Source organism: Sparus aurata, chromosome 10 (genome assembly GCF_900880675.1).
Source record: "Sparus aurata chromosome 10, fSpaAur1.1, whole genome shotgun sequence".
In the NCBI taxonomy this organism is placed as follows: domain Eukaryota; kingdom Metazoa; phylum Chordata; class Actinopteri; order Spariformes; family Sparidae; genus Sparus; species Sparus aurata.
The window spans coordinates 28,124,586-28,152,503 of NC_044196.1; the positions used below are offsets into that span (position 1 = coordinate 28,124,586).

The 27,918-nt window shown below is 42.1% G+C and overlaps 1 protein-coding gene across 2 annotated transcripts; it reads right to left on the reverse strand.

Annotated features, from left to right (window-relative positions):
• On the reverse strand, nt 1–27,503 carry chrnb1 (cholinergic receptor, nicotinic, beta 1 (muscle)). 2 transcript variants are annotated; one of them, XM_030431454.1, is made up of 11 exons: nt 27,239–27,501; nt 21,818–21,951; nt 17,126–17,170; nt 16,045–16,154; nt 13,455–13,563; nt 13,188–13,332; nt 12,607–12,792; nt 10,895–11,118; nt 5,887–6,062; nt 932–1,079; nt 1–784 (listed from the first exon to the last, which is right to left on the reverse strand). In XM_030431454.1, exons 1-11 carry the CDS (start codon nt 27,297–27,299, stop codon nt 638–640), a joined length of 1,485 nt encoding a protein of 494 aa, XP_030287314.1. In that variant the 5' UTR covers nt 27,300–27,501; the 3' UTR covers nt 1–637. The 2 variants fall into 2 exon arrangements, with proteins under 2 accessions (XP_030287314.1, XP_030287315.1); XM_030431455.1 differs by lacking the exon at nt 21,818–21,951 and having other exon boundaries at nt 27,239–27,503.
• Between the last annotated feature and the right edge of the window lie 415 nt (nt 27,504–27,918).

Sequence of the window (27,918 nt, forward strand, 5' to 3'; positions counted from 1 at the left end):
TCTGGTTTGTCTTGGTGTTTATGTGTGAACAGCACATATGAAAATCCAACGTTGGATCCACACTCTTCAGGCTAATAGTCCTTTAGCAGCTAATACACACACACACGCACACAAAAACACACACACCAATAGCTTAGAGCTGTACATTTATACACATCAGTACGCTAACACTGGCTCGATTCATGCAATAATCAATGCCCAGCTCACGTGGTCTATCTATATCAAGAGAAGTGGGAAGACATCTGCTTAAGATACATGTAACAATACAAAGGCCGAGAAGTTCTGGAGCGTTTGAGGCTCTTGTTTCTCAATTCTTGGCACAAGGGGCTGATGTTGAACTACACCCAGAGAACCATTTGGCAGTGTGACAGAGTGATTCTTAGTAGAGCCGGACTGATATGTATTGGTTGACTGATATTGTCGGCCATTTTTTGCCTATCACGGATGTATCGGTATTGGCGTACATGTTGCCCAATATGAAAACTTGATCATTATATAATTCACAATGAAGTATACTGTTCATTACTGTCATCTTATACACTAAAGTTCATTGTTAATAGTGTAAAATATGCAGCCTCCATTACATATCTTTAACATTAAGTGTTTGTTAACCACATTTGAGGAATCGAGTGTTGTTTCAGGTGGGTTTGAAGGGGTCGGTGGGTGTGTCGTTCGTGCTGGCATCGGCAAAGATGGCCAAGGTGCCCACAGTGGTGAAGACGACGAAGATCCAGAGGAACATGCGGTCCACCACCATGGCTACGTACTGCCAGTCCTCCCTCAGCTGTGCGAGGATGGATGAGAAAAAACAATCAAGTGATAAGAAGCAAAAAGGGCACACATCTGAAACCAAACGTACGGTAAGGAACAAAAATGGTTGAAAAGGAAAAGATGGAAGAGAACTACGACTAAGTCAGACGGGTGAACTTACTGCTTCGTAGTCCTTCTCAGCCTGCAGAGCCTCAGCGATGTACGTGATGGCCTCTATGGCCGTCTTAAGCTCTTCAGGTAGTGAGAGATAGCTGCTGGGGCCGTCAATAAACTTTCTCAGATCCGTACACATGCCCTCCGGCTGGTATCTGTGCAAAGACACACACAAACGTGCACACATTAATGTCAAGACAAGAAAAATATCAATAATGCACAATGTTTTATACACCATATGAAGAGTGAGTGCACGTCGGCCGAATGAATGCGCGCACACAAGCGTGCAGAATGTAGCGACGTGCGAGCAGATGTCGACCCGGGCTAATTAAAAGCTGTAAAATAATACAGCGTTTATGAGGCAGGCTGCACGTCTCTTTTGCACTCTGCTGTCATTCAGAGAGGAATACAGAGAAAGGTCAGAGGAGCTCCCCGGGCTCGCTCTGCCAGTGTGGGAGTCACCGCTCTGCATCTACCGACTCCGGCTGAGAAAGTCTGTGTGTGTGTGTGTGTGTGTGTGTGTTTCTGTGTTTACCTGTCACCCTCACTTACCAACTGCCAGCTGCTGTGGTGTGCCAGCAGTTGCTGGGGGAGTCTGGGAGAAGGGCGATGTTTGCTTGTTGCTTTTCACAGGACATGTCTAACAGTAGGTAAAAGTTTTCATCCTTTTTATCTAAATCGTGATACAGATTTGAAGTCAACGATCTAAAGTTTTGAATGATTTCAGGCAATTTACCGCGAGGAAGGACTTTCCAGGCACCGTTAAATCACACTCATAGTGAAAGGATGGATGAAACTTGGTTTTAAGAATATTTAATACACTGCTACTCTGCATACATTTAGGCCTAACAGGCGTGCGAATGAAAGGTAAAAGACCATCTAACACTTCTTGAAGAAATCTATTATTTTCAGGTGGCACATTGGGGTTCAGTTTTAGGGTCTTTATTTGTGCCATTAGGTAGATATGGTTTGCAATGGGAGACAAGGCATCCATCTAGACACACTACTCGACTACAATAACGACTACAATAGGAAAAACATAATAATACAATGGCTTCTAGAATGGCACTTAGTAGAGGGCATACTGTACCTCCACCAAGGCCCAGCAGTCCCTACCTAAATCAAAATCCATGCATTATTCTATTCGAAAATAGTGAAAAATGGCGAAAGAAAATCTCACAGTGTGAAAGGAAGTGAATCACTACATCTGTCCCATTATTCAAATCCCATCAAAAAGTTAATGGGGTCTGTTCTGGGCTGAGACCCATCCTCCATCCATGTTTTGTGGAAATTAATTTAGCAGTCTTTGTGCAATCCTGCTGACAGACCAACCCACCAACAGACCAACCAACAGACCAACCAACCAACCAACCAACCAACTGACAAACGACCACGGGTTAAAATATAACCCCCTTGGTGGGGTTTAATCATCATAAAAAACACTTTTTTCCAGCATCCTGATTTACCAATGAAAGTACTACCCCCTGTTCTTGATCACTGGGCAAAACCGCTGCGCTTTAAAATGAATCTGTAGGTTTATGTTGAACACTGACCGTTGTAATGGTACTTGCTGATGTGAGGAAAATTACTCAGTGATGGCAAAAATGAATAAATATCTAGCTAAACTGGGTTAAACGTTTAGCTGACACCGTTTGCTGGCACGACTAGCAGGCATACCTGAAGAACTGAAGAAAGAAGCATTTGAAGGCATGTGAATCCAACTTTAAAGTTTGTGGCAGGACGAATGTGTTATTTCTCTTTTAAAAAGTCTTCCTTTGAAAAAAGGAAACACATCTACTGAAAAAACCCAAAGCACTCATTAACCTTTTCTGCTCGGATCTCCCGGGCTGCATTTATTGCACAGGGTGTCCTTGAGCGGGGACACTTGGATTTCCATTAGCTGCTTCGAGGACCGCGTCAGACACAGAGCTCTAATACTGATATAACTTTAAGTAGTGATACAGCACGACTCTCCCAGCAGGACGTCACGGATAAAACACTGGCTTGAGGAATGACATTGCATCGGACTTATTACCTATTTTTGTAGTTTTGGCCATTATTTCTGTTGGTCATGATAACACTGCACTCGCATAAACGGTTCTCAGAGTCCAACATGTTTTCTCTCCACACGTTTCCCTGCTTTTTCTTTAATGGGACTCTCAAATATTTAAAAAAAATTGTGCATTGGGGAATCAAACTCAAGCAGTTAGACAAGAAAACGGGCTGTGGTCACTTTTGCACTTTTTGGTCACAGTGTAGTCACTGTGGCAAGTGCAGCAGGTCAAAGTTAAAGCAAAAAGTTGGTCTTTAGACTTGACAATTAAAGCTTCTGGTCATGTTCCATACAAAAAGAGTAGAAATACAGAAAAACACAGGTCACTCTTGCACTAAAATGTGTGCACTTTCATAAAATGCTTGTGATAATGTGTTTTCTCTATAATGTTGAGCTGTATAAAGTTGCTAAAACTCATCTACTTAAAGGTCACCTTGTCTGAATCAACATTTCGCTCTGACAATTTACTATTATTCTTCTCACACACCAGCTGCACTTTGCCTTTTTTATTTAATCTTTTTTTTTTTGTTAAAATCTGTTTTCTTATGAAACACCTCAAATATGAAACACTTCTTTCACTTCCATTTTGCAGGCTCAAAGAAAGTTGCAGGTCAGACAGCTCGCCACCAGAGGGCAGTGTGGCACTGTGTTTTTTTTTTTGTTTTTTTTTTTAACCGAAAAAAAAACACTGTAAAAATGGAGTGTAACGTGGACAGCCAGGGCAGATTGTCGGGCTGCTTGGTATTCAGTGCAGCAGTTTGGGGGTTTACAATGCAGCGCTGCCATCGTGCTTCTCCTGTGAGTGTGGCAGGTGAGGAGGCTGTGACCTCAGAGAGGTGGAGCCTCGTCAGACACATTTACACATATATATATTTATATATATATAGAGAGAGAGAGAGAAAGAGAGAGAGAGCGATAAAAAGAAGGAGGTAAAGAGAGACACAATTTGGCCTCTTAACCCCTCCTCACTTTTTCCTTCCTGCATGGCCCAAAGTAGCACTTCATCAGCGAGAAGTAAATGACTGTTCAGGAGACTAATTCAACTCAAACTGGCTGCGTCTGGTGCCAAGACATGCACTAAACCCAATTAAGAAGGTGTGTGTGCGTGTGTGTGTGTGGGCTCCAGAGAGATACTGCTGTCTCATCAAATTGTCCTAATAGAGCCCCTCCCCCCTACTCACTCCTCCCGTCACCCGTTCTTTCACCTAAAACGCGGCGTCCCGCTCTAATGTGTCAAAGTCGATTTGCGCGGGTCATTATTATTTTAGCAATGATTCTCCGTCGTCTCCACTCTCTCCCTCTGGACATATTTCAGCTCTCACAGGAGGTGAGGGATGGAGGGGCAGCGACAGCCACGGACCACGAGGAAGACTTTTTGATTTGAGCAGAGCGGCAGGGAGGGCTGTGTAGTTAGAGGATGTCAAAAAAAAGTAGCTCTATGTACAGCTCCTTGTTTTACCAAATTTAACTGAGCAATGTCACCCACTTCCTGTGCACACAGTATAGAGACTAAGGTTAGACTTTTGTGGTGCCGACATTTGGCCATTATCCAGCTCCTTACTCAACGGCTTCAGAGGCAACACTCTGTAAAACATGTCACCCCTGCAATTTAAAGTAATGCCAGGTTCTATCTAAACGTACCGATGTAGCACCTCCCACAGTCTAAACCAAAGGTCAGAAGATGAAGGGGTAACTTTCACTTATGAAGTATACTATGCAGAATGTTCCTAAATAGATACACATACAAAGACTAAATTATTTATTTCCCCAGAACAGCACCTTTAAATTGCGTGTCTACAAAAAGAAACTGACAAATCCTGCAAAGTCCACCTTTAGACAACTACTTCACTGATCGTTTTTTAGCTGCAACGTGTCCAAAAATGGCCATAACTGGATTTTGACATGAGGTGCAGACTTTACTGCATGCACGTAAAAATGACACTTTGACATTAACACACAGGATATGCAATATGTGACATTGACCTTTAGGTAGATGTCTGAGCGTGTTTCGAGTGAAGTCGGCAATGTGCAGCCGCGGAGCAAGGCAACGAAACGCCTGAGTGCAACGCATCGGCTCAGTTGAGATACAGTTATCAGAGGATAAGGTGTGTGTGAACCTTCTGTGTACTGTTCACTGTGTCCTGGTATAAAGTTTATTTATATAGAATGAGAGTTGGATTTATTTGGTAGGACGACTGCAAGCTGTGAGGAAACAGAAAAAGGCTGGCCAGCTGATTTTCAAGATAACCTGCGACTGAAACTCCATGAATACTAAACACAGGGGGAGATATATAAAATACTGAATTTGATTAAAAGGGCTACAGAACACGTTTTAGAATGCATTCTACTGCACACAGTTATTCCTTACACATATTAAGGATATATATTACAAGTGGATGTTAAACAAAAAATGTATGTGTTGTGCTCATGCATAGGCTGAGGTCATGCAATAAGGCATGGTTGGAAAAAAAAAAAGAAAAGTATATACATATATTACATGTCATAATATACCAGGTCATAGTAACACAAATATATACAAGCTATTAATATATAAGCTATATATTTAATAATGTACTTAAATACCATCATAGCTAGCATTAGCTGAAACTAATAGAATATCTATGTAATGTAATTTAGTTCTGCACAAAAATCAATTTTTTTTAACGATCACATTTTTGTAACATAGGTTAACCGATCTACACATCCTTCTCCCTCAATGACAGAGTAGTTCATTTGGCAATCATGTCTTTCCTTTGGCTTTGCAGGCACAGAACATGCCTTTTGGCTACCACAACATGTGCACACAGGTATTCACATACGCCCATTCAAGACTAAAGTGCGTATCACAAGCACAGGAACGAATACATTCACCTGTAATATGGCCCTGGACTGACATTATTTGGTCTCACCTGTTGGGCTTGGGGAACAAGATGGAGGAGTCAGGCTTGCGGATGAAGTATTCGTCAGCCACTTTGCTAATGCACACTATCTTCTTCTCCCGCCGGGGCATCGTCTGCAGGGATAGGGGAGTCTCTACTTTTGGCCGCAGCATGCACAGGTAAGGAGGCAGCGTGTGGATGAAGATCTGGGAGGAAAAGAGAAACGAAACCTAGAGATGAACCACAGTTTCTTTTTCTAGAAATGACACACGTTAAACACCACATTCATGTACATTTCTTTGACTCAAAGCACATCGGGCAAACGGTTATTGAAATGTGCTTTCCTCTTTGAGTCAGTAGCTTGTGGGCTCCCCTTCACACCTCTATCATCTTCTCTGGTAATAAAAATCAATTTGTTTGGGTTTCTGTTTCATGATTTATGGATCTGCTGAAATACACGTGCGTTTGCCTATTAAGGCTGAGAAATGAGTCAAATGAAAATGAATTCAGCGGTGAGATAACCTTTGAGAACAGTTGTTGCTGAATGATGTGGGTGGGGAAACCGAATGGGTAATGCTTTCCAATTCCTCAACGTCTATTCTCAAGGTGTCCTTGAGCAAATAACATAAACTCCACTGGACTACACCTGGAGTGGGAACCCTCCTAGAGTGTGTGATTACATTGAAATAAGTGTGGGCAAAATCGAGCGCATCTTCTTTTTCTACCTTTTTTATATAACCATCGGTTGGTAATCCTTGGCTGTCAGACTTGGAACTGCTGTTCAAAAAGAGCACCAGAGGAATCTGACTTGAAGATAAAACAGCAAATCATTGGGCCAAATGTTAGTCCTGATCAATATAATAAAAGGCAGTTTGCCTCAGTAAATGGCTCTTTTATCTGCACTTTGAAGCGCTTGGATATCCTTCTTTTGAGAGGACTCTTGGCTTGCCTGTACTGACAGGTGGATGTCAATACTGGCCCACTGGCAAGATCACACAATCTTGCAGCAACAATGCAGTGCGTAACTAGAGTGGGGCAGCTCTACTTGTATCATAGTTTCAAAGAAAGAAGGATGACTTCCCCCTCTCTCAGAATCAAATACACCCATGTTCTCACATGATCCCCTCTGACCTTTATATCTTCCCAGTACACAACAGCACCTGTCATATTTCCCGAAGACTGTCCTGTCCGGTACAGACCAGTGAGTCACACACACGGCGACGCGATCCTGGCAAAGAGCAGCCGAACAGAGCGGCCGCTGACACGTGGTGCTGATGTAGTGTGTCATTGTTGTTGGCACAGTCGACAATTTGTTGGTCATTGAAGGCAGACAATGAAATTATACGATTTTGAGAGGCCATTTTTTCCTTCTGAGACATGATCTGACTTTGTGGTCCTGGTGAATGATGAAGGTGAAAGCATGCAGGTGGGATTCTCCCCATGGTAAATGGTTAATGGACTTGCACAACACTTGTCAGATTCACCCACTCACACACACATTCGTACATACTGATGGCAGAGGTTGCCATGCAAGGTGCCAGCTGCTCATCAGTAGCAATTTGGGGTTCAGTATCTTGCTCAAGGACACTTCAAGATGCAGCTGGGTCGAGAGATTCGAAACAGCAACCTTCCATCCTAGATGGGCCACTCTACCTCCATGTTCTAAGAAGCAGCAATTTAGATTCAAATGTTTCTCTAAATGTAAAGATCCCCTCCAGACATTAATGTTAAGATGTATATAAAACAATATTCTCTGACTAATATCGTGTTTTTTTTCCTAGTCCTTAAACTCAAACATCTACTCCTCCTCTGCTTTAACTACTTCACAGGAGATGTCTCCTTCTTTATACTGTAAAAGTCCATTCTCAGTGTGTGTGCACTGGAGGCTTCAAGTTCCCACATCACCTGAATATTAAACCAGGATTGGCTTCTCAACTATTTCTGATGCTTTACGCCCGCCTCTTAAAATCCAATTCCCGGTGAGCACTTTCAGCAACGAATGTGAAAACAGCCTTCTAGTTTCAAACACTGCACGTACATCATTCAACACAGTGACATTTAACTGTAGGAACAAGAAGAAAACACACATTTTTAACTGCAGAGGGACTTGAAAGATGTTTTCCCCACTTACATAAAAAAAATTGTGCTGATGTGAAGATTCATTTGAGAAATGGCGGGGCTAAATGCCCAGCTTGGAAGTGGTGCCATAAGAGCACAATAACAGTAATGAAAGAACGCTTGGAGAGCAAAAGTCAATATTTCCCTAGTTTTTCAGAATATAATTTTTGTATTAGTGGGTATAGATGGATGCCAGTTTGTCAGTGACGATTTATATTGACTTAGAATGAGACCATTTGGTAAATCATCAGAGATGACCATAAACTGCTGTAATGGGAACAATATGCATTACAGTGTCCGTGTTATGTCCCACTTGCTTCATTGCTTTATTGCACTTTTAAAAAGTGCAGGCTACACTTCAGCTTCACACACACTTTACTTGTGTCATAAACATTATATATTTTATATATGAATATAAAATCACTAACAGTCTCTTAATTAATTCACATAGATGTGAAACTGCATTAATCATTAGTTTTAGCCACTTGTGGGCAGCAGAAGAATACCCTTACATACATGCATATACACACATTATGAAGTTCATATTGCCTATTTGCACATTAGCATTAGCTTTCTATTATTTTTAGCCTACTGCTTGATGTAAGTTCAATATTCCCATAGTTTTAACCTTGTTTGAGACTAGACTAGTATATAACTGGCTCTTTTAGCTGCTAAATGCTTCGCTATGTTCTATTGGAAGTTGCTGACTCTGTTTGTTTGCCGTCTGGTGCTGTTATATACAGAGCTCTTTTTTCCCCTTTTTCTTTACCGAAAACAACTGCCCGCTGTAAACTAACTTTGACATTTTTCAGACTGAACCAAAATTGACAAAAACACAAACAAGCTGAAGAAAATGCAGAAATACTTGGGTGAGAGTTCTCTGTGAATGTGCCACTCAATCGAACCCTTGCATGCTGTTATTTGATTCATTCTTAGTATCAAATAATTGATTAGTACTGCTTTAAGGAAGAATATAGTATACTATACAACAAGCAGTTTGAGAGAAATACGTTTCTTAGTATCCATTACATCCATCCATACATTTCTCATTACTCATGTTTAGTACCCAAATCGTATTCATGACACTTATGGTCAAAAAGTAGAAGATAAAGGGGCACTGCGTAGTTTTTGGGAAGAAATATTGACAGATATTTTTGTTTTTTTTGTTTTTATGTCTAAACAAACTAAATAAACTCTCTTCGTTTCCATGACCGAATAAAGAGAATAAACAAACAGACCTTTAAGGACAACACAGATTCTTACGTATTTTCCTCTGAGAACAGCTTGCTTGTTCAGTTATGGAAAAGATAAATATTCCTGAGTGTTTATCATCACCTCATTCAAATTATAAATGTGAAAAAAACAGAGTTTGAATTAACTCGCCCTTCTAACGAGAACTGATGCTGTACTGTCCTTCCCTCTCATCAATCCAGCACCGAGCATCTTATTCCAGTTAACCAAATCAATCACATCACCTGTGTATGAGCCGGTCTGAGGTAAATGTTCCCTGAAAGCGTGGCAGAAGTTGGAGCACAGCATAGAGCCGCTGCTCAGGCCTGTAATTAGCTGCACATAATGTATGGAGAGGGCAGCAGCCACTGATGGAGGTTAATGGTATAACATGACTTTCAGGAGGACTGTGTCGGCTTTATCCAGTGGTCTGTCTCAACATAAAATACTACAGCCTCCATTACCCAAAATTAATACGTTGATGGAGGGGCTGCTTGCCCACATAACATATTTTTTTTTACATTTATTTAGCAAATTCACACAATCATTATTAATATGTTCACATTGTTCCAAGGTTGTGCTCATTAACAGATATCCCCAATCTGATGGTGTATCTGATTCATTAATTAGTTATCATAATTAGGTGGATTACCTTAATTGCATTCGTGATATTGAATTTTCCCTAATGAGATACTGACCACGCTTGGCATTGTATTTGATTAAATATATCGTTATTATACTTATACACGTAATATGATTTCATATGTCTATTTGCAATCTGCATTAAAGGGTAACTCCACCAATTTCACACATTAAAGTGTGTTAATAGGTCTTGGAGGAGTACTACAGCATATTTGAGAAAGAGTAGTGTAAAGCCTTTTATGGTTCCAGAGGAAGCTGCATGAAATCTGATGAGTTGCCTCCAGTGATGTCACTCAGTGGGTAAGTTGCATTGTGGGTAATGTAGGCAACAGTTTTGAAAAGCAGTCTGGTTCAGCATTGCACTCCCATAACACTGTTGGGACTCATTGTAGACAATTTTAAACACAAATAATCAAAGTAGATTACAGCAGAAGCAGAAATATTGCCTTTTCTTATTCCACACATTCTTCATCCTTGCGCCTACATTACCCACAATGCAACTTAGCAACTGAGTGACATCACTAGAAGCAATTTATCATATTACATGCAATTTCCTTTGGAGCCACAAAAGACTTAATACTACTGTGGCGCAGTAGTCCACGAGACCTGTAAACACACATTAATGTGTAAATTGGTGAAGGAGGAGGACACACGTAGGTAGGCAAATACTTCCATGCTGCTTCCCAATCCCCTCCATCCCTCTCAGCGAACATGCTGAGAATTGCTGGGTTCCTAGTGACATCACTTTGACATCACTCCCCGTGCCTCTATTTGATGCAGACGGCTGAGAAAATGAAAGCCTTGACGTTGAAGAGACTGCCCTCATCGCTGTGATACAAATTGCCCTCATCCCCCCTCATCCTCTAGCCATAGAAAGAAGCTTTCTTTCTGACTGCTCTGAAATACTGAGTACACAGTGGAATGAGCTGTCTACGGAGAAAACTACAATATTTTTGCCAGTTTTCGCGTTATTGCAACAATATCAATCGAGTCAAACAACTTCATTCATTCATTCTAAGACTTCCACCAATGGAGGTCGGGACCTCACCTTGCGGACCCACATGGGCATCTGGTGGGTGCTGGGCGAGCGGTGGTGCAGGTTGAGGACGACCACGCTGAGGATGACAGAAAATGTGACCAGGATCATGGTGAACATGATGTAGTTGACGATGATGGGGACGCCCAGCGACGTCTCTGGGATCTTATCGGCCAGCAGCAGCAGGAAGACAGTGAGGGTGAGCAGCACGTTGATGGACAGACCCATCTTCTCTCCTGGCAGGGGAAGAAAATGTTACACAGCGTACTTAAGATCTCACTTCAAGTTCATTTTCACGGCGGTTGGTCTCCAATATTTATTCTTGACTCTCGACAAAAGTAACAATTACACCTGGTTACGACTGATCAAGCTTTACAAGGACAAGGTTTGTTCCTCCTTCAACTGAGCGAGATCTTCTATTCTGGCAGCAGCTGGTCCATGTAATTCGCCAGTAATGACTCTAATGGAAAATTCATCTCCCACTCAAAGTGAAGCTGATTGGCCAATAGAGCGGGGCCTCCCCGGAGTATTCAGTGGTCACTTACGAACTGTGTTTACCTCAGATTGGTTAGAGTCGTTGGGTAATAAGAAACTGATGTGCATCGGGGCGGTGCGTGCTCCCACAGTGGTGTTCTTTCCTTGCTCACTTCATCGCACTGCATCACCACAAAGGTCAACATGTCAGAGTCCTGGTTGACAGGCCATCTCGTGGAAGTACGGGGCAGTGTTGTGACAGAAAATGTTTGTTATGGATTACTACTTTAATGTCCTTGACTTCGTCTCCGTGTCGGAGGGGAGGGTCGTTCTTTATGTGCTTGCATGCATGTCTGCAGATTGAGCGGGAGGCATAGACCTTGAGAGGGCCCACAAGCAGAGGGTGAAACATATGGAAGAAATACACAGGAGGAAAGCTTAATGCATGCACACGACTCGGTTTAATGAGTCATTTTGACTCCTTCTGGGCTGAGTAGAATTTCAGTAACTCTTTTTATTCTTAGCCTAAATTGATGGTTTCCCCAGCAGGACCCTTTCCTTCATTCGGTGTGGCTCCTGCTGCTGCTGGTTTTGTGTCTGTGTCCTCACTAATTCATTCATTTATGTCAGGATCACTCAAAGACAGTGTGCGATACCAAAATCAACCTACAGTCCACACAGAAACTACCCCATCACAGTTCCAACCCCCCATGCCAAAGCCTACCCAAATGTAAAATAAAAAATAATATAGACTATCCTGGCTTTACAAAATGGTTCACGTGAAATGTTTCTCTGGGCTTCCATACCCATGTGGATCATCCTTTAAAGTAACCTCGGATTTGTATTCATTGAGTAAGTATACCTGCTGAAGTGCAGTGGTGATCAGCTTCAGACTGATTACCCGATCCGTGCAAACAAGTCTACTAAATAATCAAGTGAGGCTTGTGAATGCGCTTTAGTGGATTACTCCGAGTAGTTGGGGGCAGATTTCTACTTTTTAAAAAATGTTCAAGGTTATTGATTCAGCAGCTCTCTACAGCAAAAACTATGTTATCTGAAATTGAATCCCCTTGTGCCAGTAATTAGACCAATGTTTGATTGCCCAATTCAACCAGACCACACACACAATTAGGAATTGGCATTAACAGTTTTAGAGAGCAATGACGAGTCAGTACAATCCAAAGCGATGCCACATCATGATGGAGACTTCTTCACATCATGGTAAACATTATCCTGTGTTATTGGTTTACCTGCATCGGGAGGCAGGTAGAAGTTGAAGATGGCGATGATGGTGATGAGGATGCAGGGGAGGATGATGTTCAACACGTAGTACAGGGGCTTCCTCTCGATGATCAGGTAGAAGGTCATGTCCTCGTAATTATCATCGTTCATGTTCTTCCTGCTCGGCTTGTGTCTGATGTGCCACTCGCCGCTCTCTGGAGAAAACGTTTTAAGAATTTTACATCAGCAAAACGTGTGCTTTTGCAGCAGAAACAACAAATCTGCATAAGACAAACAGGTCCAAACAAAAGTGCCAACGAGGAAAAACACTGCTGCGACTATGGTTCGGCATTCAGCAAAATTAAGGAAAAAGTGCCTCCTGAGAGCAAATTAAAAGGAGTTGAGAAGTAATTCACTGTTTCATGCAAATTAATATATCCCCCCCAACTACTACTAGAATGCAATTCACTGTGGAAATGTTACTAATATCATACAATATAATATTTTCATTTTACATTCATTTAAAATTTGGTGTTCTGTGTCATAAAAAACTCTTTCCTTCCTACCCAGAAGCCACCACACTGCTCCATCCATCCCACCACATTCTCACCACTGAAGCCTTCGTCCAGTTGGATCTCCCTTATCTCTTTGCCTCTCGAGTCCAGAGCGTACTGTATGTCGATCTCCGTCGCGTCATACGTGTAGGAGCGGAACTGCATGGTGCAGTTCTGCCAGTCAAACGGGAAATATGTTACCTAGACGGTGAAACAACAGGGAGGTTACAAGGGTCAGGGAGGAGGAAGAGGGGAGCAAACTTAGAAGAGTTTAATGCTTGACGGTATTTCAAGTTTGTGTGTGTGTACGTGTTAATGTTCACCTGTACTCCACAAGAGCTGCAGTAGAGCGCAGGGGGAGTCCAGGTTACCCTGCCATTATAATAAACCTGAACGTGGACATGCAGGGCCACATCAAATATCCCGTCATTACTGCAAACAGAGAATCAGAGACAATATGAATTACTTATTTAACATTTAAGTACGTTTTCATAATGATGCTGATGCAGGTGCACATATCTTCCTCTTCCTCTTCCTCTTACTCAACCTTCCTGCCTCTTTGCTCTTTGCAGTAAAGCATACATTTACCAACAAAGAGAGACAAGGTAATGCTTTGGTCAGGGTGAGTAACATCTTAGGAGCTATATCTCGTATGTGTGATTATTGCAGTCACACTACTCCCTCCATTCTCTCACCGCAGCTACAGAGCACATCAACATTTGGCTGTAGTCCCGCACTACAAGACCCCAGTAAAACATTTTAATTGGCATGGATGAAATGGAGGAACTCGACACATTTCACAGGACTCCTCTAAGTGCAGCACTAATGTTGGACGTATACAGCGCTGTTTTGGCCGTTAAGCTCGTAACAACGTACACAACAAAGACATCAAGTCAATTAAACACAGATTTAGCCGTCTGTCAGGGTGGTGCGCTTGGTTTTTATGGCTCTGCTAATTTGCTACACCGGTGTCCTTAAAGCGGGGGCCCTCCGCAGCCCTCGTCCCTGTGAAGGTGCTGCTGCTGCTGAAGTGACAAACATTGATCATACACACATGAGCAAGAATGCACACACCTTTACATTTGTGTGTACGCGCGTATTTGTGTGTATGTGTGTGGTTCCGTGCGAGCGCCTCCTGGGCTGAAGTAGCAAAGCGGTGCCATCATCTGAGGAAGCCATGCTGCTTAATTGCCTATAAAGTTTTGATGAATGGAACACGGGATATTTACAACGGTGCTAATGGGAGTGTGTATGGGTGTTGGGGGTATAGGAAAAAAAGACTACACTCACTGTTTTGAGTATCTAAATGTTCTAATTTAATGCTGTGACAGAGGTTTTCGCTTATTTAAGTACTGTGGTGTAATGTAACTGTGCTGGGTGTTTAGCCTCATGACCACTGGGCGCAGCTGTGTGGAGTTCTGGCTCCATCACTCAGCAAAAAACCCGCTGCCATATAAGCCCTCCAGCGGAAATAAGCTCAAGTGTGGCCAGAAAAGGGAGAGTGAGCTGAACGTGCCGGACGAAACTAGTATTCCTTTGCTTCCAGTGATGTTTCTGAACTGTAACAGAAACATGATGGAGCCGTGGTACAACCATGATGTGGCACAACTACATCTGGTGGACGTGATGGGTAATGGTCGCTGTGAAGCATCTGCATCCATCTCATGGAACAGTGAAGAGCTGGTTTCAGCAGCCAGTAGCGCCTTGAAATTTTGCTGATTTTTTTTATTTATCACTGTAGTTTTCGGGCCTTTTTGCTTCCATCAGCGTGGGAGAAGACAGCACGGGTTGTCATTTAAAGCGGCAGGCTTTGATACGACCGCTGGCCAGGGCATCTCTCTACCATCTACCCTGACCAACGGGACTGCCCCCGGGAGGAGAGGAAGACTGTGGCGACGAGAGCCATGCTGAAAATGGTTGAATGTGACTGGTTGAACTATTTTGCAAAGCACTGGCCAAAGCAGTGGGAGATCAGAGACTGTTGGGCCCACATCTTTACAGAGAACTGTCCCCACAACGAAATCCAAATGGCCGTTTTCCAAGCCGACAGAGAGCGGGATGAGGAGAGGTGGACTCTGTGTTCACGTCATTGATGCTTGGTACTATTCACATGCAGTAAAAGTTAATGGACAGTGCGAAGCTGATGTCTTTTAATTTGAATCTGATGAACATAATATCATCCGTTTCTTGTTACTGATGTTTACATTCACCCAGAGGAAAACATAAAGAGTGCCATCCAGAAGTATTTCCAAAAACTGGCTCTGCTAAATATACATTGAGAGGAGTCAATGAGCAATGAAATGCACTGAAAAATATCAGAGATGCATCACGTAAGATCAGATACATGATTGCAAGCCGGTGGACACTGACACACTGTCTAGAATGTATCCAGCTGACCGAGACCTGTGGAGGGTAAACAAATTAACAATGCTGACATATCCTCAACATCTCTTCCTCTCAATCTAAAGACTAAATAATTAAACGTATAATAATTTATCATGATCTTTAGGGGAGGGGTAAGGAACAGGCACAAATCTATTTTATTTAATTATAACAGGAAAGAATGAATGCTACCGTGCATGGTTAACTGTACGGGCAGGGTGGATATATATCGACTTCGACTGAATAAATAGAGAAACGTGACTTTGACTCTGTCACAGCAGAAGAGTCTTTTTTTTTTGGCATAATAAGAATAATTTATTTTTCATCATAACCCATTTGTCATATCTTTGCGATATTATATTTTGTTCACACAAGGAATAGGCAGATATAATAGATAGGTAGGACCCCTAGGGCCAAGGGGGAAACCATCCCAGACAAAATTTAAAATCTAATATCTGGAGGAAAGTGGCAAAATAGTTTCTCCTCTCATGCTCTTGGTTCTGATTAATTCATGTCAGTGCTCGTGCTTACTTATTAATGAGGACGATGTCAGGCAGCCAAACCTTCGCCGCGGGGACACGCAGCACCTCAATCCCGTCATGTTGCTTGGGCGTCCACGACAACCGATAATCCGTCCATTCCTGGTTGAAAAAAAGTGCAAAGACTGTTTGTGCTGTTTTCATTTTGTGGTAATGTGAGAATCAAACACGTCTGAAAGGGCGAGAAAAACCGAGTGAGGGAGGAACTTTGCATTTACAAAATGGGATCTTTTTGTCGTTTGATCAGTTAATTTTTCTTTCTTCCACTGCTGCAATTAGATTCAACAGGGACAGTTCCGCTGTGCATTCGTCCTTGCATAACAAAACGCCATTTGCATAATTTTTCATTTTGCATATGCTCTGTATTATTATGATGAATCCAAGTGTTCTCGCTTGGTTATTTGTGTAGTGTATTGGTACTGTACATGAAGAAGGGGGTCTTATGCTAATACACTCATTTCCTGTGGAGCTGGAGTCACGGATGAGTTGGCCAAAATAAAGTGAAATGGTTCATTCAGTACTGTGTGTTAATGAAGACTGTGTGCAGGGGTTTCCCTTAATACAACTTTCTGTTTTAATGAAGCTGCAAGCTCTAGTGTCCTTCAAACAAAGTGCTGGCAGACCATTCACACTAAAGGTGCATTATGTAAGAATATTAGCTGAAAACATTCAAACTCACTAATGATCAATAGAAGGTGACAAAATAACAGTTTGGCATCTATGTGTTGTGTTGCAGAGATATCTAGTAGTTAGTGTTAGCGAGCTAACCAGCTAGCCTTGCCCCTTTTAACATCCCTCGGTAGTGGCGTAAGCATCAACACTCCTCCGATGCCCCCAGTCTGGACCGCTACATGCAAGGCTAACTGAGCTAACTAGCTAATGGCAGCAACATTTAGTGGTTAACTTCGGGCGATATGCTGCCCACTGTTCGTTTTTAGGATGAACTCGACAGGTTCACCTTCAGGTTTAAATTCCTACATATCATGCCAGCAATCATACTTATTTGCAACCTTTGTGAAACAAGCTTACAGTAAAAAATGGTGACAAGGTGTGTGACACGTGAGCACACTTACCAGATTCATGACGACAGTTGTGCTCATTTCTTCATTTTTCATATTCTGAAAGAAAAATGTACAAATATGTTATTTATGTTTGTCTCAATGATTGTACACGGACAACAATCTTGCAAAATGGCAACTCCTGGGCAGTGTTGTGGTAATTTTCAATATTCCAGTGTTTTTCTACCTCACCACCTCCGCTTCAGAAACCAAGAAAGAGCAACGTAGGAATGCTACAGCTTTCACAATAAATGTCAGTTAAATTGAATCACTGAATCATCACTGAAAATGACTGCCACCTTGAATTAATTTCCCGAGTCCTAAATAAAGGTTTGAATAAATGAATAACGTGGTGCTCAGTGGGCTTTCTCACAGAGCGTGAAGATGAGTCCAAAACAAACCCATGGCTCTAATCAATGTTGCTGAGCTGGAAATGCTGTTTCATCTGAAGGCATGAGGCCAGCCGTACGGTCAGTTCCTCACATGGTAAGCAAAATTGAGCAAATGTAACCCTCCAAGGAAATGTTTGTAATCTCTGTGCAGTTCACTACAATAAACTGGTGCAGGAGACTACATTCTGTAGTAACTTCTAGTCGAGACAATGCTTTGAAGCGATTTATGCATCATTAAAGTTTATTTGGAAAGTCACAGGAGGCTTGTGCTGCTTGTTATATGTTGTTTTTTCAGACTTGCACTACCTATAATAATACCTAAATAATCTCTTCACTCTCTCAAGGGGGATGTATTTATTTTAACAACTTAAAATTGTTTTTTCAAGTGTTTCCTATTGTGTTAAGCTGATGCTGTGCTTAAGATGACAGGATTTAGATGTTGTTGGAAGGCAGAACAAGACACACATTTCTCTCTTACTGCAGGTTTCACCTTTTGATGCTGCAAATAAAAAAAGGAAACAAAAAACATTAACTGTGGCTGTTACAGGCCCATCAAATTGTCTGATTTGGCCCGTATGAAAAGATTGGACAGGTTATCTGTTGGTCTACCCATTTACTCTAACCCATACCCTGCCTAACTATATGCATTCTGCACTCATTGCACCTGACTGGACTCTTCTACAGTAAAGCCACAAAGCACACAGCCCTTGAGCTGAAGAACAGAGCCGTGACGGCACCAACAGCTTCGTTCTCTTACAGTTGCACTGGAACCAAGCTAACCCAGTTAGCACAAAGCACACAGCCAAACAACAAAGTCAGGATGGTAGCAAAAGCCTCCTTCAGTTACGTTCGACCCTGAGCCGAGCTTACCCAATTAGCACAAAGCACACACCTACAGCAGTAGAGAGTAACTCCTGAGATGGGTAGAAGTAAAGTGATATGGTGACTAGTTCCAACCTAGCAAGACTGCTGTTATGACTCATATGTGAAAACAACCAGGGTGTTTATACAGAAAGGAGAGCCCCGTGCTATATGCCCATGACATGAATGCAAAGAGGTACATGTCTTAATAGGGGATGGCCATTTAAATACTCACCAAACAAGACCATCCATTTGGCAAATGTTTTCTTGGCATATCTGAAAGGCTTCAAATGTTTTTTTAAGAGTTTGAACTTAATCCAGTGACAATACATTAGCCAGATTACTGTCAGTATTGCTTTGCTGTTCAAGCGTGCTGTGTTGTTACACTAAAAACAACCATAACAAATTAGCTGAATGTCAACAAAATTTTGTGTTTCATTTTGTTATTGTTCTTCATATGTCATGCTCATTTGTATGTTAACAGTGTTATGACACAAATTGGCCTACATCCAGAGTCATGGCTACAGGCTGAAAATACAGTCTCTTCTTGTTGATATTCGCTCCAAAACAGCTGGCAGTCATTTGAGTAGCAATGGACACGCACCAGCTACTTCCAGGACAGAGTTCATGATGCAGGCGTTGGATAAAGATGCTTCTATGTGTCTGTGAATGTGAGTCTGCGTGTATGTGATTGTCTATCCAGCAGGAAGGTGGAGCCTCCCTGAGCCGGGCCTGCTATTTAAAACGCTGGGAGGAATGTCAGGGAGACAGCTGGGACAGGAACAGGGAGTTGAGGGGGGGTAGTGGGAGGCTGACTAAACCATCAACCATCTCCCCCTCACCCTCACACAAAAACAAAGTCCTATTTCATCAATGACCTATTACTTACTTCCTGTAAGTGTTTGAATTCACCTCAGCATGTCCCACAGGGTGGGATGTTAATAGTAGCACTGCTATTATCAGGCTGACTAGTTCTGAGCGTCCAAGTGGGTCAGTTTTCAAGATCGTTCCACTCTGGCATTATGGTCCCATGTGACTTCCTCTCCAGAGTGAGACTGACCTTGAGTGGAGGTGTAAGGAACATGTTCACTGTAGATGTGTATGTAAGTGTGACGCTGAGTGGGTATGTGCATTGGTATGTACACATGGGTGCTATAGAGAAGAGAGCCAAGGGGATATTAACAAACAGAAGTGAGCTTGTATGTGTGTGTGTGTGTGTGTGTGTGTGTGTGCGTGTATGTGTGTGTGTGTGCCCGTTCGGTGCATGCTGCTAAAACACTATTTCCCAGCAGTAGCACAACTCTTTGTGCCATTGGACTCAGCCGGCCAGCAAGCACTGAATTCAGAATCAGCTGGCTCTCAGACATCCTGCATAGAAATCTTTAGAAGTACATTTTATGTTAAATATGTTACATTTTGTTATCCTGTCATCTGCCGCTATAGGTGTATAGGTGGTCCTCAGCACCACTGTGCTTAAAAGCTTTACAGTGACATCCGTCTGAGGAAGTCAGGTTTGATTTTTAAATATGTATTTATCAAAGACAGAGCTGTTCCTGAGGCTGAGGAGCCCCAGTTCTTCTGGATTAGTTGGAGTATTGAAGACAGATTTGGGATACAGGCATCCCAAGAGGTTTATTGTCCTGACTGGCACATAAAGAGTCTCAAAAATCACAATTTTAAAGGCAAGCTAAGCTACATATTGTAGAAATTTCTGTTACAAAGCATGCGTAAGCATAACCAGATTCATGTATGTCACAGGGGTAAGGTCATTTTATTGTGCATTTTAAACTCCCAGTGTTTTTTAACTTATATGTCTGCTTTTTAGTGTGTATTTTTAATTGTGTGTTTTTATTGCATGTCGTGTACACTGGGAGTGTGTGTGCTTTTATTTTGAAACAACCTTATTCTAGTTGTGACACTCCCAAACGCAATCACTGCACCTGGGAGAGATTGGCAGCACTTTAAGAAGGCGAGCAGAGAAAGCTGGGAGGAGAGAGGAGAACGAACGTGGAGATGGCGTGACAGGAGGGTGTGGAGTTGAATGGCAGCACCAGAACGGCGGGCACCGGGGACGGCGGCGCCATGATACCAACGGCACCAGGACACCAAGAGGCGGGGGCCTGGAATGGTGAGCGCCGGGAATGCCGAGGACGGCGGACGCCGTGGCACCGCGGACGCCGGGATGGTGGGCGCTGGCCTGGAGGTTACGGAGCGAACCGAGGACGTGTTGACGCCCCTTCCCCGGTGACAGAGATAACCCCGCCGGCGGCTGTACGCGTGCTGCCGCCTTCCGCCCGCAGATAAGACTTTGAACTGTTTTATTGGACTTCTACCGCCCCTTAGTTTTAGCTTCATTTTAACCTTCCAGCACGTCTTTTACTAGCTCTCACCTCTTATCATTTTATGGACTTTGACCTGTGATTTTAAGCTGATTTATTCAGTGAATAAATAATCAGTGTGCATTCTGTTTTGACATATTGTGGTTTCTTGGTTTTAACGACTGCTCTTCCGCCTGATTTTAAATTACATCATTTTAACTTTTTATACACCATATACTTCTGCGTCACATGTACAGTGCAATAAAGTGATTGCTACAAAAAAACTTCAACAAGCTTCAACACCAAGAACAACAGGTTCATGGATAAAGAAACATGCATTTGTCTACAACATTCTGTATTGGCCACAGATCCCTCTTTAAGGTGTCATTTGTGAGAAATTAAAAGGAATTCAAAGGTAGTACCAAAACTATAAGCAGCATAAACACCTACTCCTGATTACTATAGTCTTTGGCTGTAGTAACTAGCACCAGTTAGCAGGTAACACAGGTCAATCATGGAGCTAAGTGGTCCTAGCTAGCTGAGTCTGCCTGCTCAGCAACCTCGGATTACGGAGGAGTCACCACGGTCGACGGGGCTCAGTCAACAGGCCTCAGTAGCCCCACAGTGACAATGAACAGGCCGGGACACCAGTATGGTCACCAGATAAATTTCCCCGATGTGGGATAAATAAAAGTCTAAAGTTTGACATCGACAGAGGTCAGTTTGGTAAACAGGGGTTATAGAATGGAGGCGATTTACAGCAGCTGTGACCAGGACTGAGACTGGGGATGAGCAGACATGGCAAGCATAATATCTTAATCAATCAGTTTATTTGTTTTAATGATTTAAAACTAAAATTCTGGCCATATCATACACATTGAACCTTCAACATTAAATACCATTATTGCAGGGGTTGTGTTAGTACTTTTCCTCATGTTGTTATCAATATTTAGGCCTTCAAAACAGCCCTACAAGTTTGAATCATTAAAAGAACTTCAGCTCTCACTTGCTGCTGAGCTGATGTTATCATGGTTGGACAAGCCACTGTTTCAACAAAATCCTATATAACTGGCCCTGCATTGTTATATGCTTGTTTTGCAAGTATATATGTAAATATGTGAGTGTTAGGGTCTCACCAGTCCAACGAAGGAGGAGAGGACCATGCCCACACGGACCACCACCCTCTGCTCAGGGCTGATGGCTGGCCGAACCTTAACGTTGTAGTTGGAGAAGACCGTTTTCGTCAGATTCTTCTCCACATCCGACGCACCTGTGTGACGGATGGATAGAAGGCTTATGTGACAGTTTCAGTTAGGACTTCAGGTTTCAAACTGATTGATCATTTTGTTGGGATTATAAGAAACCCATTGCTGGTTGTCTGTTTAATTCACCATCATCAACATGTTCACTTTCCGCAGGAAATAATGTGGCTACTACTGCTGAGTTCAAGTTCTTTATTGTCAACCAATTTCCATTTATATTGTCCATTTCCTGTCGCTCTCACAGCTTAAAATTCATGAAATGAACCCAAACACTTTTAACTAAAGTTTCTGCTGGATGCTCTTTGCAAAACCCATCACACTTGTGACAAGTGGGGGCAAAGCTAGCTGATTGGCAGGCAAGGTGTGCTGTGCATTCAAATTTGTGAAGCAACAAACCCACTAGCTCAGCTGCTGAGTCAATAGTGCACAGCGAGTGGATGCTTCCCAGAATTAGTTATTGTAGGAGGATGTGTCGCCGAGCAGATGGCCGGACTAGTTGTAGCTAAATCAAAGAAGTGAGAGATGAATTCAAATTCAAACTAACAAAATCAGTGAAACATTCTCCTAATCCCACCTTCAGCAGCACCACCCCCCAGATTGACTGCAAATCCTACAGAGCAAGCAACAGGTAATTAAAATGATTGTTGGGAGGGAGAGAGAGTGCGAGGTTTGGTGGCAGAAGAATAAGAAAAGGAATCAGAAGAAGAAGAAGCAGGGTTGGCGTTCAGGAAAAACACGGTGGACTGAAAAGCGAAAGTGAAAGGAAATGGAGAAAGGACTTATGAACGGCAAATTCACTTTCAAAACACTGCCAGATGGTTCGGTCGATAGGACAAAAGTTATCTGCACGCACTGTCGACATGAAATGAGTTACCATTGAAGTACGTCAAGTCTCAAATATTATTTGCAAGCCAAACACACGGCAGATGCAGAGAGCCCACCTGCCCCCCCCTCGCCAAAAGCAGACATCACCATATTTTGATCCCATTTAGGGTAAGGGGATATTTTTTGAGCCTTTTATTTTCCTGCATGATTTGAAGTGTTGAATTAACATTTTCATAAAGCAAGCATATTTGCCCTTTCTTATGTTGTTAAAAGTATTAAGAACATGAAAAAAATACATTAAAGGAGAACTTCGGTCGATTTAAACATGCAGCTTCATTGCTCAAGCTACCCTTGACTTGCCAGTACTGAAGACGCGAACACATTTGGTCCAGCCATTACAGAGCTCCGTGAACGGAGACTTAGCATTGAACGCTAACAGCATGGGGTCAGAACTTTACACTGTGTTTTAAGCGTCTTAACATGCTCCACATCTCGAACCAAAAGTTATGCAACATCAGCAGACACCTTAGCACACAGCACTGTAGCGTGTATGACTCAAACTGAATAAAAAAGTAGTTAAAACAGTGTGTTTGTGCAAGCAGCTACTTACCTGTTTGTTGACATCCGCGTCTTCCGGTAGCTAGACCAAACTAGTATATCCATCGAGTGTGCACTTAACAGGCTTAACAGGCTATTGTAAGGCTCATGGCTCATGACAGGCTGTAACATGGACATGTACATTATGAACATAAACACGAAAATGCTGGAATACGTTTCCGTCTCCGCCAGTGAGGAAGTAAGTGCACGCTCGATGGATTGACTAGTTTGGTCTAGCTACTGGAAGACGCGGATGTCAACAAACAGGTACGTGGCTGCTTGCACAAACACACTGTTTTAACTACTTTTTTATTAATTTTGAGTCATACACGCTACAGTGCTGTGTTGTAAGGTGTCTGCTGATGTTCCATAACTTTTGGTGTGATATGTGGACCATGTTAAGACGCTTAAAACACAGTGTAAAGTTCTGACCCCATGTTGTTAGCGTTCAATGCTAAATCTGCGTTCACGGAGCTCTGTAATGGTTGGACCAAATGTGTTTGTGTCTTCGGTACTGGCAAGTCAAGGGTAGCTTGAGCAATGAAGCTGCATGTTTAAATCGACCGAAGTTCTCCTTTAAGGTGCATTTAGAACAGAAAAAAATTTGCCAAAAATATTGCGATTAATTTGCGATTAATCACAAGTTAACTATGGACAAAATGCGATTAATTGCGATTAAAAAAATTAATCGTTCGACAGCCCTAATTTTTAGCTGTTCAGTCAATAAAGCCATATAAAGGTCAGAAAAAAAACACTTAAAAAAAAAGAAAAGTTGTAGCAAATTCAGGATGAACTTATTCGCTAACAACATGGAAAACAACATAAAACCACACACAGCTGTACAAACACATCATTTCATTAACATATAACACTACTGTGACACATATACCATATAAAAGCAAAATAAAAAGTGTCAAAATCCATAAGATAAATGCCCCTCAGACCTTGTTGCCTGTTTCTTGCCTGCAGACTTTATCATCACCCAGCAGCTATAAAAGTGTCTCACAACGAGCACTACCAAAACCCAAATGCTTACATTCCATTGCAATTTCAGTTTTACTTCCACCCATTTCCTTGTCAATGCTGGAAGGTTAGAAGCATTTATAATCAGCAGCCCTGGTGACGCAGCATTCATCACGTCTGGCATAGCTGTGGCCCCGACAGGATCTGACCTGACAGGAATAAATGACAACGATCACCCGGCGAGGCACCCCATTAGCTAGGCATGGGGAAGTATGGCTGCTGATGGTCGAGGCTGCATGGCAGACTGGAATTTAGCATTTTCTTCTCCTTGCCCATTTTAAATGACTTGGTGAATAAGTCAGACTAAATGACCAATCCTTTTAGGTGAGGTGAGGCCATGCTGAAGGCTAATGTTGAGCATTTAAAGGATGCTCACGATGAGTAAAACTGACAGAAATAAAACACAGAGGCAGATTTTAACGGTCTTTATATAAAACGACCAAAGAATAATGACTAATCTCACTCGAAAGGCACCTCAATGTGCTTTCAGCTGTTTTCCTTTATGATTATTTCAGCGAGTGAATGATAAGTATGATTTACACGTTGACAATGACAGCAGCAAAGTTCAATAGAACTACATCTTTTCTGAGTGCACTATATTCGTCCAGGAACCACTCATCGGTTATCAAATAAACAGCCTGAGGACAATACACCCATTGATTTCTCTTAAAGAAAATGGATGCCTGACAGTGATTGTTTATGGCTTTAGCACCTCTGATGATATTTAGTTAAGACCGTGACTGCTGTCAGCAGTAACAAAGGTCTTTTCCTTCGAGACAGTATTCCCTTCTTATTTCAAGTTACCTTTGTTTATTGTTCCCTATATTCTTCTACTCGCTTCGTACAACATTGCCTTGAATGCGCTGGTGCCCTGTATTGGTCTGTTGTTTTGATGAGTGTATAAATTGTTTAAACCAACACCGATGGTTCTACACAAGAATTCCAGAGACCATTTGCTGCCTGGTTTTGTAGCTCTTTGTCTTATCACAGCCTAGTTGACAGAATGATTAAATAAATCCTAAAGCTGACAAAAGTCAGTCCTGTGCCTGCTTTGCTTTGCTACTATTTACCAATGTGCGACTCTGGTGTGTATATTTGTATGGTAGCTAATTATGGTGTTTTAATTTTAGTATGCAGGCTACATAAAATGTTTGGGCACTTTGTTTTGCATTTGTATGGCTTTATTGATAGGACGGCTTCAGAGGACAGGAAATTGGATGAGAGAGGGGTGATGACACACAGCAAAGGGCCCCAGGCCAGGAATCGAACCCGGGGCCACTGTAGCAAGGACACATAGGAAGCCCGCTCTACCAAATGAGTGCTGAATGTTTAGGCAGTCTTGAAATAGTGGCTCCAAGAAAGTCACATCGATTCATTGATTGATCGATCCACCACTTTACTCCAGGCTGAAATATCTACACAAGAATACATTTTGTACAAAAATTCATGGTGATCAGAGGATGAATCCTATTGACACTGGGGATCAACTAAGTTCTGTTTTATTGCCAAAATGTGGCTGACACTTATGGTTTTGAGTAGAGATGTTCCGATACCAAGGGATAGGTATTGAAGTTCGATACTTTTAAGGCACCAACTGAATTGCCTTGATACTGTCGAGTATTGATAGATTTCTTGTCATTTACACCATATGCAGCATGCTTGTAGTGTCAAGAGCTAATAGTGGTGGTGAATGTTTGTCTCGAGGCATGCGGGAAAAAAAACTCTCTAAGGGTAACAGTAATATAATCTTTCGTCAAAATGGATTTCATAAAATTGGTATAGACAAAAGTTCAGCAACCAGCATCGAGGTCAAGCAACTGGTGCCTGTACAAGAATCGATATTCTGTATACTCTGCCTAAGAAACCACTTTTTTACCTTCCCAAAAAAGGCTTCTAATACGTGAACTTTGCGTATCAGACAATATGCAGTACCATTTCAATACCAGTGAGTTATATCTGTATTCTAATAACGCTGCATTTATGTTGTGTTATGGATGTCTTCTTACTCAAGCTCCTTGCCATGTATGGATACTGGCTACTTGCACATTAAAACAAAAAAAGGCAGTATTGAAGCTATTTCTGAGACTGATATCTGTGTTGGGACAAAACCCTAGTTTTGAGTGAAGAACCTTGGCATCTCTTAGATAGATTGTCATGAAATGTGCTCCAGATATTCAAGGCTCTTGAGAAAATGAATTAAAATATCATCAGTGACTCCCTGACCAATCTTAATCAGCCCCAGCTTAACGTTCTGTTAAGGGCGATTAGCAAAACTAAGACGGTAAACCTGGTAAACATTAGCATGTTGCAGTGAGCGTATTGGCATCCTGATGTTAGCATTCAGCATACAGCACTGCTGTGACACTGCTTAGTCTTGTTATAATACATGTTCATTATTCCCACAATTTGTCTGTGGTGTGTTTCCTTAACAGACTTGAAATACCTTGTCTAGATTGTTTTCTTTTCAGTGTCTTTGCTGTGACGCATAAACCCTGAAGCCACATTAGCATGGAAGCAGTAGGCTGGGCATGACTTTAACATTGACAATACCTGTACTGTATTACCAGTCACTTTAGATTAGGTTTGGTCAATCTCCGCACATTCTCAAGCTAAAATGTCACTGTGGTTTACTTTGAATATTCCTATAAGAACTTGCTCCATGCCCCAGGTATACAGTATATTCCTTTTTTTCAGCTTTCAGTGTAAATCTGGTATTTTCTGGTGGGTTCTAGTTTATGTGTGGCCTCATGTGGCAGACTACATATGTGACATTAGTGTAGTATCCATGTAAGTAGTACAACATGACCACCACTCTATTACATGGGCATGTTGTGTCAGCTTGTGCCTTACCTCCCAATGTGCTTAAGCTACATAAGCAACAAGTCAGCAGGAGCAAATCCAGGCCTCTCATGACGACCCCCAAAATGGTCTCTCCTCCTTAAAACAGATCCTCGGTCGATTAATCCAAGTTCTTCAACGTCTTTTTGTGTCTTCTTTTTATTTTCCAGTGGATCTTACTGTAAGTCTTCAGTGTGAGTTTTGGTTTGCTGGGTTTGGACTGTTGTTGTCTGTCAGTCAGGCCAGCCTGGCCAACTGCTGTCTGCTCCAATTACATCCTTGGGGAGGGGAGGGTGTGTGTCACAGTTCACCCCCTTCTTGTCAGTGTTCACCGGGCTTGACTCTGCTCATCGGGTGTTTACTTACACACTGCTGGTTCTCAAACTGTGGCTGAAGTACCCACACGAGTCCTTGTAGGGTTTTCAGACAGGTCCTCAAGAAAAAGAGTGAAGGTTAAATTACAGTAATATTTCACTGAGGGATCATATCCTGATAGAGCAAAGCAAAGACTGGTCTGACAAGAGGATTTGGTCTCCCTGGGTCAGCCAGCCATTTAACCACTTAATCACACTTTTATACCGACAGAGCTATATATTATATTGAGATGAGATATTTTACAACCAAGGAGACCTTACTTCTCGATGTCATAAAAGTACTTCTTGATGTCATAAATAATTACCAATAAACGGTAT